This window comes from Telmatherina bonti (assembly GCF_933228915.1).
Source record: "Telmatherina bonti genome assembly, chromosome: 14".
NCBI lineage: Eukaryota > Metazoa > Chordata > Actinopteri > Atheriniformes > Telmatherinidae > Telmatherina > Telmatherina bonti.
The window spans coordinates 35,541,695-35,555,902 of record NC_136612.1 but is presented as its reverse complement, the minus strand read 5'-3'; the positions used below and the strand labels follow the sequence as shown (position 1 = coordinate 35,555,902).

Here is a 14,208-nt window from a genome sequence, read left to right as displayed (position 1 = left end):
ATGTTGGAAGAATGCACATTTAAAGACATGCATTTGGGGAGGGGGGTGCTGTTGTGTTCCTCATGCTTAGTGACACCCCCATTCTGTGGAGCAGGACGGGGAAAATGTTTGTGCCATCCATTTGTCATCTCTCAGTGTGGCTGAACACATTCTGTGTGACTGTTCCAACCTGGAGTCATTATTGATCCGGATCAGTGCAGACTAGATATTTATTGTGCACAATCACGCCTCACTTATTGACAGGAGCATCATTTTTATTGCTAGATGAGCGTTCATCTTCATCTCAACTCCACTCAAACCAGCGTGATTTCTAAAGGACTTGAACACAACGGCAGCTGCAACAAAGTGCTGAACAAAGAAGTAAAACATGGAGAAAGTGCAGAGTGAAAAGAGTGGAAAGTGAGTCCATGGCAGGAAGAAAAGGAATTCTTCTTCTTTCTTCTAGTTTTTCAGCCATTGCAGCCATCAGTCTTTATTGGGCCCTTGTCAGGGGGCCGGTGACATGCAGGGGCCTGGGGCCCCGCTACAGCTTTGTTCCGTTGGTCCCAGCTCTCTGCAGCTCTTCACTCGCTCCCCCGTGTGCTTCTGGGACTGTTCTTGTCATCATTGTGACCCCATGGGGTGAGATGCTGCGTGGAGGCCCAGATGGAGGGAGATTATCAGTGCTTTTCTAATAATTGCTCCCACAGCTGATTTCTTCACACCAAGCTGCTTACCTACTGCAGATTCCCTCTTCCCATCCAGCTGCAGGTCCACCACTGGCTTTCTGCTGTCCTTTGGCAGCTCTTTGCTCTTGGCCACAGTGGAGTTTGGAGTCTGACTGGTGGAGCTTGTGGACAGCTGTCTTTTATACTGGGAACCAGTTCAAACCGGTGCCATTAATCCAGGTAAGGAGTGGAGGAAGAGGAGCCTCTTAAAGAAGACGTTCCAGGTGTGTGAGAGGCAGAAATCTTGCTGCTTTGTAGGAGAACAAATCCTTATTTTCCAGAGGAATTTACCAATGAATTCCTTCCAAATCCTACAATGGGATTTCCTGGATTCTGTCTCTCATAGTTGAAGTGGAGCCATGATGAAGATTCCAGGCCTCTTCATGGTTTTCACTGGGAGAACTTGCACAGTTGCTGGCTGATGGAATCTTTTCCTGCTGTCTGAAGGAAAGACTAATTGCTGTTCTGATCAGATGGAATCAAGTGAGATGATGAAGTACAAGGGCTGCTTCCAGCTTGTCTGGAGCTGCGTCTGCTTCATGTATTGATCATATTGATACAAATGCCAGTGAATTGTGTCCATCCAGTGGCTTTTAGTGATCCCAGCTTAGCCGCCACAGGAAGGAAACTAAAGTCCAGACGTTTGTGGCTCAGATCATCATGCAGAGATCTTCCATGGATTTCAATGAAGATCCATTTCTAGAGGACATAAAGCATAGAAAGTGGGAACAAATTGATGCTCTGAATGATCCCAACATTGCAGTGAATCAGTGGAGAGAAATGCCAGAAAAGATGGCTGATAAACATGCAGCTAGAAAAAGCATGGAGAGAAAAGAAGATTTGCTCCGTGGCTTGATGATGAAATAAAAACCTGGATGATCCAGCAGGATGTGACAAAACGGGCGGCTGGAAAAAACTAGCGCTCACTTAGAAACAAGGCCGGTAAAATGCAGAAAGAGAAGAAAAAAAGCTGCTTCCAAAACAAATGACATGAAGTAAGGCATGATGGGAAGAAGCTCTGGCAGACCTTCAGTCATAATTTGTGGAGGATTCCTGATAATATTCCCTCTTTCACTGAAGCAGAAGGAAGTTTCAAAGTAAAGCAGCCGACACTGCAGATTCTTTCCAGAAGGTTTTTATTGAGAAGGTAAAGAGCATTAGATCCAGTATGAAGGATTTCACTCTGAAAGGAAAGTGAACTGATTGAAAAACATCTTCTAGCAGATAGAAAGTGGAACGTCCCATTTGGGCCAATAGAAGTGGAAGAGGTGGAAAAGCTCCTGCAGACACTTCAAACTGATGAAGAGTCTGGACGGATGATCTTGATGGGAAATGAACTGGACGTATTGCGGATTCCATTTCTCAACCTGTGTGTCATATTTCCAAGCTCAGTTTGAAAGAAAGGATTTTTCCTCAGACATGGAAAGAAGCTAAAGTTTTACTGGGACCTAAAAATAATCCCAAACCTTTCCAGGATCAAACTGCAGGCCCGTCAGCATGATTCCAACTCGGAGGAAAGTTGTGGAAAAACTCTCCGGTTTCTCCTGATTTGCTGCTAAATAACCTGGGTTCCGAGCTGCAAGGCGCCTAGAAAGCGTCTCGCTCAGCCTGGACAGCATCAACACAAAGGACTGAAGACTGCTTGTGTCAAAGTGATGAGAGGAAAATGGCTGCTAGCTTTTTATTTGACTCCTCTGACCAACAGCAGAGTTAAACTAAGTGCAGAAATGCTGCTTGAAGAGCCGAGTCTTCAGCTGGATCTTAAAAGTACATCAGGACTCTCAAGGATGTGAGGAAGCTTGGCCAAAAGTGTCCAGAAATCCCTTTGGTGTCCATTAGAGCTCAAGTCTTTGAAGGTGTGGATGGAGTTCATCTTCTGGTCACATTCATCCGGCTCTCCAACTCGTCCACATGAGTGGGCCAGAAAACTCCCGAGCCAATCAGAAGTCAGGAGCTGTTTGGAAAAAGGTGAATCCTAAAAGGGCCCTGCCATGATGTTCCAGCTCGGACTTGTTTTCTGACAAGTCTCTGCAGCCCAAAGCACAGAGATGCTAGCTCCTTCCAGAGCCCATAGGAAGAAGACATCCTGGCAGTTTGCAAGCGCTTTTATCACACCTGCTTCCACATCATCATCACTGGACATTTGGAGTCCCTTTCCATCATCTTTGACAGACATTTTGTCGTTTTTTAGCCTTCCTCTCAGCAACACATCATATGTTGACCTGATGGTTTACTAATGATGTCAGCACCTTTAAGCCTGCTGAGCTCCCATGCTATCTGACTGAACTTTCTAACCCTCCGATCTTACAAAGTCAGCATGAAGAAATGGAAGAAGTGGCTTCTTAACAGAGTAAAACAAATTCTGCAAGCCAACACAATATAACTCATTAACTATCAACACATGTAGCTCACATAGTAATCAATTACTGAAACCGGAGCTTCTTTGTTTTTTTTTCCTTTTTGTCACTCACTTGTCCTGCTAGTTCCATATGAGAAATGTATTGCTTCGCGCAGCTTTTCAATTTAATTCAATTCAATTCAATTCAATTCAATTCAATTTAATTCAATTCAATTCAATTCAATTCAATTCAATTCAATTCAATTCAATTCAATTCAACTCAATTCAATTCAATTACATTTAATTCAACTTTATTTATATAACGTCAATTCACAGCAATGCCATCCCAAGACGCTTTACAGACAAAGAAAACATAATGAAGCCAATTCATAACAGCCTATATAAGGAAACCAACAGATTGAGTTGAGTCCAACTCAATCTCCCATCCTGAGCAAGCACACTGGCGACAGTAGGAAGGAAAAAAGTCCCTTTTAACAGGAAGGAAACCTCCGGCAGCCACAGGGAGAGTGTACAGACTTCTAATCCTGGATATGAATTTAAACCAAATCTAAAACACTAGAAATTTAAAAAGATCATCCCACTCCACCTGATTAAAGGCTTTCTCAGCATAAAGTAAAATTATAATCTCTCCATTAATGTGGGTGGATGGAGATGGGCAGTATAGAGTATTACACAGGCGTCTAACAGTGAAAAAAGAACAGAGACCTTTTATAAATCCTGTCTGACTGGGGGAAATGGTTGTTGGTATTACCTTCTCAACAACGTGCCAACAATAGCAACAATTTTAGCATCAATGTCGAGGAGAGAAACAGGGTGATGTAAGCTACAGCCAACCAGGACAGATATAACTGCTTCACGCATGGACAGTGGCATGGCATTGAAGGCCAAAGACTCCTCAAACACTGACAGTCGTATAAAGGAAAGTAGTTTTCATTTTTTGTTTGGATTGCTGATGTTATTTCTGTAACTAAAGTGTTGGGGGGGGGACGGTTAGTGGGTAACATCTTTTCAGGAACATCTGGGCTTATTTCAGCAGGACAACATGAAGCCACATCCTGCAGATGTTCCAGCTGCTTCACAGTAAAAGATTGGGGTCCTGGACTGTCCGGCCTGCAGTCCAGACCTCTCCCTGTGAAAATGTGGCGCATTATGAAGCCCAGAATTCCTGAACAGAGAGCCGGACTGTTGAGCAGCTGAAGTTGGACATCAAGCCAGAATGAGAAGGAATTCCACCAACAAAGCTTCAACAATCAGTGTGGTCAGTTCCCAGATGCTGACTGAGTTTTAAAAGGAAAGGTGATGTAACACAGAGGTAAACATGATCCTGCTGCAGCTTTACTGGGTCCTGTTGCTGCAGGAAATTCCACATGACTCAATATTAGTAAAATGTTGATCAGTTTGAACATTAATATCTGGACTTTGTCGTGTTTTCAGTAGAATAAAACTTTAAAGGGATATAAAACCATTATATTCTGTGTTTATGTTTTAAGGTCTGAAGTTCATCAGAACTGAGGTTGTACCTGATACGATGAGTTGAAACTTCTGAGACAATAAATAGACATAAAGTTGATTATTAACTGTGATTCAGTTGCTGTTTTATGCTGATATCACTGCTGTTATCAAGGGATTTTTCCTTCCTCAGAACTGAGGAATAAACTGTGTGATGAACGCTGGTAACGTCTGCCAGACTGTTTATGACAAGTCGTTTCCAGCTGAGGGGTCTCCATGAGGATAAAACTGATGCCCAAACAAGGATGTGCATGTTGGGATTCTGGTTGCTACTGGTTTTCTGCTGCTGGGATAGTGGTGGTGCTGGTTGGAGGTTCCACTCAGCTGGTGTTAATGGTAGACGCCGTTCAGCTGCTGCTGATTGGCTCAGCCTACTGAAGAGCCAATCAGCAGTTGGCAGATGGTTGTCTTATCCAGGTGAAGGACTCCATGTCCAGTCAGAAAGAAGATCTGGTTGTTTGGTCTGCTGCACTGCCGACACCTCCGTTTGTTGGGACGCCTCTGAGGACTTTGGACTCTTTCTGTCCTGCTGTCTGGTCCGTCCTGCTTCCTGCCTGATTACCTGCAAACCTTAACAGAGGACTCTGGACTCTGGACTCTCCATGTGCCAAACTGGTTTGAGAGACCAGAACCAGAACTAAAGGCTTCCAGAGCTCCAGTTCCAGGTCCAGGATCAGTTTTCTGTCTCTTGGTGGAAACCTCCAGCAGTGCTGAACAGTTCAGCTCCAACAGGACCGTGAATTCCTCCATCTGAAGGTAAAACTGAAGACTTTCACCTGCTTTCATTGATCAGACTGAGGTTCCAGAATAATCCAGAACCACAGGGAGGACAGGAGGTCCAGCAGAACCGCAGGTAGGACAGGAGGTCCAGCAGAACCGCAGGGAGGACAGGAGGTCCAGCAGAACCACAGGGAGGGCAGGAGGTCCAGCAGAACCACAGGGAGGACAGGAGGTCCAGCAGGGAGGACAGGAGGTCCAGCAGGGAGGACAGGAGGTCCAGCAGAACCACAGGGAGGACAGGAGGGAACAAAGACCAGAAGAATCAGAGAGAAGCAGGAAGTCCAGAAAAACAAGTGGATCAACAGCAGCAAAGTAAATGTGAGAAGCTGAAAAGTCGGTCATGTCAGAATCTTCCTATAATGTCTGATTATGTGGAAAAGATGAAGAGTTTATCTGAACGTTTGGAATCCGGCTTTCCTACATGCAGGTACAGGTAGAGACACATTTCCTCCTGAAGTCTCCGTTCAGACTAAACCTCTGACAATATTTTACACTTGGCATCAGATATCGACTGGTTCTGCTTCAAAGTAGGAATTTCTTCTTCTATGGAGGAGTAAGAGCCTCCTTATTAAAATATGTCATGAAATAATCACTTAAATGTCTCATTAATTCATTAAAATAGGAATTAAACACATAAATGTCTCAAACTGTTTAAAATACATTCATCTTATGAAAAAAACTTCATAATTATTTTGCTATTTTATAGTTTCATGTTCTGGTGTTCAGTTCATCATGAATTCATTTTATCTGTCAGTCCATCAAAGTGGGCGGGGCTAGCACTAATCTAGTCCAATCAGAAGCTTTGGTAGAGACGTGGAGAGAAACATGGAGGATGTGCATTATGGAGAGGAGACAGACAGACGGACCAGGTCTCTATACTGGTCACATATGCCAGCATCAAACTGTTGAGTGGACTCAGTGTTTTTCATGGTGTGTGTGTGTGTGTATTGGAAGTGTGCTTCGTCTGCATTTCTCTAGTATGTGAAGTTTCTGAAGTATTTCATTTGCCACACTGGACCAGATGACTGAACAGTAATGCAGGTTGGAAAAGATGAATGATGGGTAAAAATGTTGCTTTTCTTCTAAGTGCTGTTATTATTCCTTCCTTTCTCTCTGTAATTTATCATCATGTTTGTTCCACCTTCATCTGGAATCTATAATAATAGCAAGAAGTTTGGTTCCTTGTACTTGTTCGATGGCGATGTGGTTTATTTTCAGGTTTAGTTTTGGATTCAAGCTGATTGAATGTTTTCAGCTGATGATCATCTTTTGGTTTTTGTTGTGTTAAGAACTGGTTGATTTTCTCCAACTCACTGAGTCACAACATTCACCACATTATTTATGACTCTGTTCACTTCAATAATAATAATAATAATAATAATAAAGCAAGTCTATAAATGTATGGCTGTATTTTGAGGCGGTGTGGTGTGAAAATGCTCCCAAACTGCTGCGGAGCTTTGCTTTGTAGGTGATTCTCCTCTCTAGGCAGTGCTGTCAGTCAGTCTCCTGCAGGCATTGATCCTGCACGTTGCTTCTGATCACGCAGGACACTTCCGCTTTTTCCCGACACATTTGCAGTGACTCAGATTGCTCCCCGAGGCATCACATGACTTCAGAGAAACTGGAACTCCTTGCTTTTTGGTCATGTGATTATTTTAAAAAAGCAGTCTGGACCTGGAAGCGGGCTCCATTTGGCCACGCCCCCTTTGCTTGATGCAGGTTTCAGACGTGACATGACGAGTTAAAGCTCCCCTCTGCATCTCAGGTGAATGTTTCCAGAGTTTTCCAGCTTTCCAGGGGAGCCGGGCTGTCTGTAGACCCCCTCAGGTTCCTGCTGAACTGAGTCACATGTGCAGTTTAACGGCAACACTGCTGACAGAAACACACCCATCTGCTGTTTGGCTCCACAACCTCTTCATTTTACACACCTGCATTTTAAACACACACCTTGAACCTTGGAGTTCAACAAATCTTCTCTTTTATACGGGATTTTTCTTGAAACCACGCCTGTGTCTGCTTCGCCCTGAGCAGTAAACAGCGTGACCTTCGTCAGGACTCAGCTGCTGTTAGATTGTAGAGAGAAGAGCTGACAGAGTTCAACACCTGCAGTGGAAACAAGACAGAAAGTCCAGCAGCGACTCATCTAAACTGACTGAACCACAACCACTGTTGAAGCTGGATTTCATTTGTTTTGTTTGATTCAAACTTTATTATTTCAGTTTGCAGAAGATTATCGATGAATCATCTCTTCTTCTTTAAGTCGAGCTGCTGCAGGAAGATCTCAGTGTGTGCAGCTGTGATGGAGTGTGTGAAAACCATGAAGACGAGGGCTGACTAACAGGAAGTAGTTTACCGGATCAGAACCTACAGGGTGTGATTCTGCTGCTCCTTCAGTCAGACTTTCCATCCAAACTACAATCACTTCAAACCAATCAGCTGAACCTGCTGGTGTGTGTTGTGTTGCCTCCCTGGAGACCCGGAGTGGACCACGTCTGCTACACACACATCCTCTCCTGGTTTCTGTTCTCGGGCTTCCAATAAACAATCAGGCTGATGCTGATCACACTGTGTATGCTGGTCTGCAGCGCCATCTGCTGTCCTGATGGAAGTCCTGCAGCTGAAGGCAGCTTCCTCTTCCTCACTGCATCCATCTGACTCTGATATGAAGCAGAAACTCTGAGCCAATCAGAGGAGGAGATGATGGAGAGGAGGGCTTCAGCTGAATGATGTGTGTTTCCTCTGCAGGTGGAGGTAGAAAGTGTGTGTGAGCTGATGTGTGTTTCCTCTGCAGGTGGAGGTAGAAAGTGTGTGTGAGCCGATGTGTGTTTCCTCTGCAGGTGGAGGTAGAAAGTGTGTGTGAGCCGATGTGTGTTTCCTCTGCAGGTGGAGGTAGAAAGTGTGTGTGAGCCAATGTGTGTTTCCTCTGCAGGTGGAGGTAGAAAGTGTGTGTGAGCCAATGTGTGTTTCCTCTGCAGGTGGAGGTAGAAAGTGTGTGTGAGCCGATGTGAATCCAGCATCATGGATCAGGACAGAGAGGAGGGAGTCCCTCCCTCTAAAACCACTCAGAGGTCAGATATCCATCTCTAACTCTCCATGACTCTTCTCAGAAATCACAAAAACTCACATCAGCAAACATCTGGATTCACAGGAACCAGCCTGGACCTGGACCTGGACCTAAAGCCAGACCTGCACCTGGACCTGGACCTGGACCTAAAGCCAGACCTGGACCTGGACCTGGACCTGCACCTGGACCTGGACCTGAGCCCAGCTGTGTGTCCATGAAGAGCAACCGGTCGATGGAGAAACCTATTGATTTCAGCTCAGACCAGCAGTGAGTATCAGAGTCCAGTGGAGGTTCTGGATCAGGTTCCAGATGAAAACCAGTTTCTGTTGAATCATTTCTGGACGTCTGAGACGAATCTGCAGCATCATGTTTGTCATGTGATGGATCTGATTTGTCCTCCAGAGTCTTCATCAAACTAAATGTTCAATTTCAGGATTCAGCTGTGAAACCATGAAACCATCTTTATTCACAGGAATCAACCTGGACCAGGACCAGAACCTAGACCTGGATCAGGACCTGGATCAGCACCCAGCTGTTTGTCCTTTAAGAGCAACAGGTCGATGGATCCTCCTCTTCATTTTAAATCAGATCCAGAGAGGTGAGCTGTGTGTAAATGTTGCATCAGTTTGGTTTTATTCCAGCTTGTGTTTCACATCAATAATACCAGAGTATTATTCCGGATATACGGATCTATATATTAGTCCGGATATCTTCAGTATTTCCAGGTGAAATATCCAGATAAAGCTCTTATAATAAGCAGTTTTATGGGATGTTTCCTGTGAGCTGAGAATAAGCAGGAAGACTCTGTCTCAGTGCAGGAAACAGCATCTCCAGAATTCAGCTTTCTCATCTGTGGAACGTAGAAGCAAACGTCAGTTTTTCCTCCTCACATTCTGGACCTTTCCACAAGTTCTGCACATTCCCTGAAGCTCACTTACTAAGTGACCTGCAGTCACAACAAAGCAAACTTTTACTTGGTGAAAAACTCCAACATCAAACACATTTCTACTGGGAGCTGCCCAGTCTAACCAGTCTCATCCAAGCACATCCTGGCTGTGGCTGCCTTGCTCCAGGGCACCTCAGCACAGAGAGCACATCTCTCTGATACTGATTCCATCTTCCAGACCTGTAGTGTGCAGAAACAAAGCAAAACTAGAGCGTAGGGGTCTGGACCAAGAAGGCCACCGTATCTCTACAGGACTGCTTTGAGAGCACAGACTGGGAGGTTTTCTCTCAAGGATCTGGCTTGGAGGAGCACACCTCTGCTGCTTTGGATGACATCAGCTTTTCCACAGTGGAGCTACTGCCCACTAAAACAGTCCAGATCTTCCCAAAGCAGAAAGCTGCTTTAATGAGAGTGGGAGCTTCATGATGAAGGTGAGAGAGGCTGCTTGTAGGCCAGGAGATATGCTGACCTTTATGACCTCCCAGAAGAGCCTGGCAAAGAGTGTCAGAGAGGCAAAAGGCAGGTACAGGCAGCGGACTGAGGGGGACTTTGGAAACAAGGACCCCCGGGGCATGTGGAAGGGCATCAAACCCTTCATGACTGGAAGGACAACACCAACCTGGCCAGGTATGAGAGGGACCTTCCTGACACACTTCATGCTTTGGATGTTCTGATAAACAGCATTATGGGATGGAAATGGTGGGAGCTTCCACTCCAAACAGGACAAACAGTCATTTGTCCTTCAGAAGCATCAGGTGAGATCCACACTAAGGATTAACATCAATAAAGCAACTGGACCAGATGGACTTTCAGGCTGTGTGCTGAAAACCTGTGCTGACCAGCTAGCGGGGGTCTTTACCTCCATCTTTAACCTCTCCCTGCAACAAGCTGCACTTCCCTCCTGCTTCATATCCACCACCATTATTCCTGTGTCTAAACAGCCCTCCATCACATGCCTTCATGATGATTGTCCTGTTGGCCTCATCCTGCTCATTATGAAACGCTTTGAGAGGCTCATACTGGCTCACATCAACAGCAGCATCCCTGCAGACCTGGACAGTCCTCAGTTTGCATACAGAGCAAACAGATCTACAGAGGATGCATCTCCATCACACTCCACACAGCCCAGAAGCACCTGGACCAGCAGACAGCTACATCAGGATGCTCTTTGTGGATTCCAGCTCCGCCTCCAAGACTGTAATCTCCCATAAACTGCTCCAGAAACTCATCAGCCTTGGTCTCCTCGCCTCACTCTGCATATGGATCATGGACTTCCTCACCAACAGGCCACAGGGGTGTGTTCTGGGTCTGGCCCTCTTCATCCAGGACTTGAAGCCCTCCATCCATTCCTCCAACACCATAGTAAAGTCTGCAGATGATAGCACAGTGGTTGGAGGCATCAGCAACAACGATGAGACCTCCTACAGCAGGAGGTCCAGCACCTGGTCGAGTGGTGTGCAGACAACAATCTGGCTCTCAACACGACCAGAACCAAAGAGCTTCTTGTGGATTTTAGAAGGACCAGTAGGACCATTCAGCACCCACTGTTCATCAAGGGAGAGGAGCTGGAAAGACCTGAATCTGTTCAGTTTCTTGGGAGCCACATAAGCAAAGACCTAACATGGTGGATTAACAGCTCCCATCTGGTGCAGAGAGCTCAGCAAAGACTCTTCTTCCTGAGGAAGCTGAAGCAAGCCGGTCTAGCAGCTCATCTCCTCACCAACAACAGAAAGCATCCTTTGTCAGGGCTGTACTGTGTGCTATGCAAGCTGCACGCCACAAAACAGATCTGTCCCGTGTGGTGAAGGCAGCACAGAGGATGATAGGAGCTGCACTCTGACCACAGAGGACGGCATGGTCCATCTTCAGAGACAAGACCCACCCTGCACACACTCACTTTGTTCCCCTTCCATCAAGGAAAAGATTTAGACATTTAAAACCCACAACCTCCAGATTGGCAAACAGCTTTTCCCCACAGAGCTGTTTCCTCCATCAAGCCTCTCCCCCCTCACTCCCCCACTCTCCCTCTTCATCCTCACTGAACTGCCAACATCATACTTGATCTGCTCCGTCTTCCTCTGGCCCACCTCAGCTTTTATTCCTCTCTTTTATTCTGATTTTCATTCTTCTATTGCTGTGCTTTACATTTAATGTCCATTTCATTCAATATGCATGTTGCTGTTTTTATTGCCGAGTGCCAACAAAATGCTGTTGCCATGGTGACGTTGATGCAATGACAATAAAGGTCCTGATGTCCTTACAGAGTGGAGCAGCAGAGCTCAGAGCTTCCCAGTGGTCAGTCTGCCCAGCAGCATCAGACACAGCTGGACTCCATATTTCTGGTGTGTACATGTACAACAACTACTTCTCCATCTCTTCTGTTCACACTCATCTCCACGCTGCACTTTGTAGACCAGTGGATTGTCAGCGTGTCCAACATGGATCTGATGTTTGGCTCCATGCTTTCAGTCTGACTGTGTCCTTCATGTGGTTTTCTCTTCCAGCTGCTGGAGGACAACATCATCACTTTTGTGAAGAAGGAGCTGAAGAAGATCCAGAAGCTTCTGAGTCCAGATTACCCAGAATGCTCAGTGTTGGAGGGTGAGGATGAAGAGCAGAGGAAGAGCAGCAGAGAGGCATTAGTGAAGATCACAGTGGACTTCCTGAGGAGAATGAAGCAGGAGGAGCTGGCTGAGCGTCTGCAGAGCAGTAAGAGGATTTCTCTAAAGATTGAAGCTGCTGATAAATGAAACATTTACTGACGTCTCAACACGTGGAACATCACATGTTCACATCCTCCTTCTTCAGAGGCTTGAAATCTTTACTGACTCGTCTGATTTCTGCTTTTCATTCAGAACTTCTGGCTTCAGTTTGTGGCCGGAAACTAAAATCTTCTCTGAAGAAGTTCCAGTGTGTGTTTGAGGGGATCGCTAAAGCAGGAAAGCAAACCCTTCTGAATGAGATCTACACAGAGCTCTACATCACAGAGGGAGGGGCTGCAGAGGTCAATGATGAACATGAGGTCAGACAGATTGAAGCAGCATCCAGGAAAGCAGACAGACCAGAAACAACCATCAGACTAGAAGACATCTTTAAACCCCCACCTGGAAGAGATGGACCAATCAGAACAGTGATGACAAAGGGAGTGGCTGGCATCGGGAAAACTGTCTTAACACAGAAGTTCACTCTGGACTGGGCTGAAGACAAAGCCAACCAGGACATCCAGTTGACATTTCCACTGACTTTCAGAGAGCTGAATGTGCTGAAAGAGAGAAAGTTCAGCTTGGTGGGACTTGTTCATCACTTCTTTACTGAAACTAAAGAAGCAGGAATCTGCAGCTTTGAAGACTTCCAGGTCGTCTTCATCTTTGACGGTCTGGATGAGTGTCGACTTCCTCTGGACTTCCACAACAATGAGATCCTGACTGATGTTACAGAGTCCACCTCAGTGGATGTGCTGCTGACTAACCTCATCAGGGGGAAACTGCTTCCATCTGCTCGCCTCTGGATAACCACACGACCTGCAGCAGCCAATCAGATCCCTCCTGACTGTGTTGGCATGGCGACAGAGGTCAGAGGGTTCACTGACCCACAGAAGGAGGAGTACTTCAGGAAGAGGTTCAGAGATGAGGAGCAGGCCAGCAGGATCATCTCCCACATGAAGACATCACGAAGCCTCCACATCATGTGCCACATCCCGGTCTTCTGCTGGATCCTTGCTACAGTTCTGGAGGATGAGCTGAAAACCAGAGAGGGAGGAGAGCTGCCCAAGACCCTGACTGAGATGTACACCCGCTTCCTGCTGGTTCAGACCAAAGTCAAGAAGGTCAAGTATGATGGAGGAGCTGAGACAGATCCACACTGGAGTCCAGAGAGCAGGAAGATGATAAAGTCTCTGGGAAAACTGGCTTTTGATCAGCTGCAGAAAGGAAACCTGATCTTCTATGAAGAAGACCTGACAGAGTGTGGCATCGATATCACAGAAGCCTCGGTGTACTCAGGAGTGTTCACACAGATCTTTAAAGAGGAGAAAGGACTGTACCAGCAGGAAGAGAAGGTGTTCAGCTTCATCCATCTGAGTCTTCAGGAGTTTCTGGCTGCTCTTCATGTCCGTCGGACCTTCATCAAGTCTGGAGTCAATCTGTTCAGACAGAAGTGGTTTACATTATTCAGAGATGATGTAAAAGATCTCCATCAGAGTGCTGTAGACGAGGCCTTACAGAGTCCAAATGGACACCTGGACTTGTTCCTCCGCTTCCTCCTGGGTCTTTCACTGGAGACCAATCAGAGACTCCTACGAGGCCTGATGACACAGACAGGAAGGAGCTCACAGACCAATCAGGAAACAGTTCAGTACATCAAGAAGAAGATCAGTGAGAATGTGTCTGCAGAGAGAAGCATCAATCTGTTCCACTGTCTGAATGAACTGAATGATGGTTCTCTAGTGGAGGAGGTCCAACAGTCCCTGAGATCAGGACGTCTCTCCACAGATAAACTGTCTCCTGCTCAGTGGTCAGCTCTGAGCTTCATCTTACTGTCATCAGAAGAAGATCTGGATGTGTTTGACCTGCAGAAATACTCTCCTTCAGAGGAGGTTCTTCTGAGGCTGCTGCCAGTGGTCAAAGCCTCCAACAAAGCTCTGTAAGTACATATATAGCAGGATGTGGAGAAACATACTGATGCTGCTTTTAATGGACATCATGGAACACATTACTGCTGGTCTATTTCCTCTCCAGACTGAGCAGCTGTTCCCTCTCAGATGGAGGATGTTCAGCTCTGTCCTCAGTTCTCAGCTCCCAGTCCTCCAGACTGAAGGAACTGGACCTGGACCTGAGCATCCAGG

General features: G+C 46.0%; 2 protein-coding genes across 2 annotated transcripts in view; both read left to right on the top strand.

The window, feature by feature from the left end:
* LOC306765680 (uncharacterized protein) overlaps positions 1 to 14,208 on the top strand; it is a gene marked incomplete at both ends in the record, with an annotated part of 112,316 nt that overhangs the window by 75,520 nt on the left and 22,588 nt on the right. The gene's annotated exons all lie outside the window — the stretch shown is intronic.
* On the top strand, positions 9,791 to 14,010 carry LOC306765233 (uncharacterized protein; the record flags this gene model as incomplete). Its single annotated transcript, XM_079252635.1, has 8 exons — positions 9,791 to 9,992; positions 10,047 to 10,120; positions 10,208 to 10,431; positions 10,547 to 10,798; positions 11,629 to 11,707; positions 11,870 to 12,074; positions 12,221 to 13,403; positions 13,740 to 14,010. The coding sequence occupies 8 exons, from the start codon at positions 9,791 to 9,793 to the stop codon at positions 14,008 to 14,010; spliced, it is 2,490 nt and encodes an 829-aa protein (XP_079108761.1).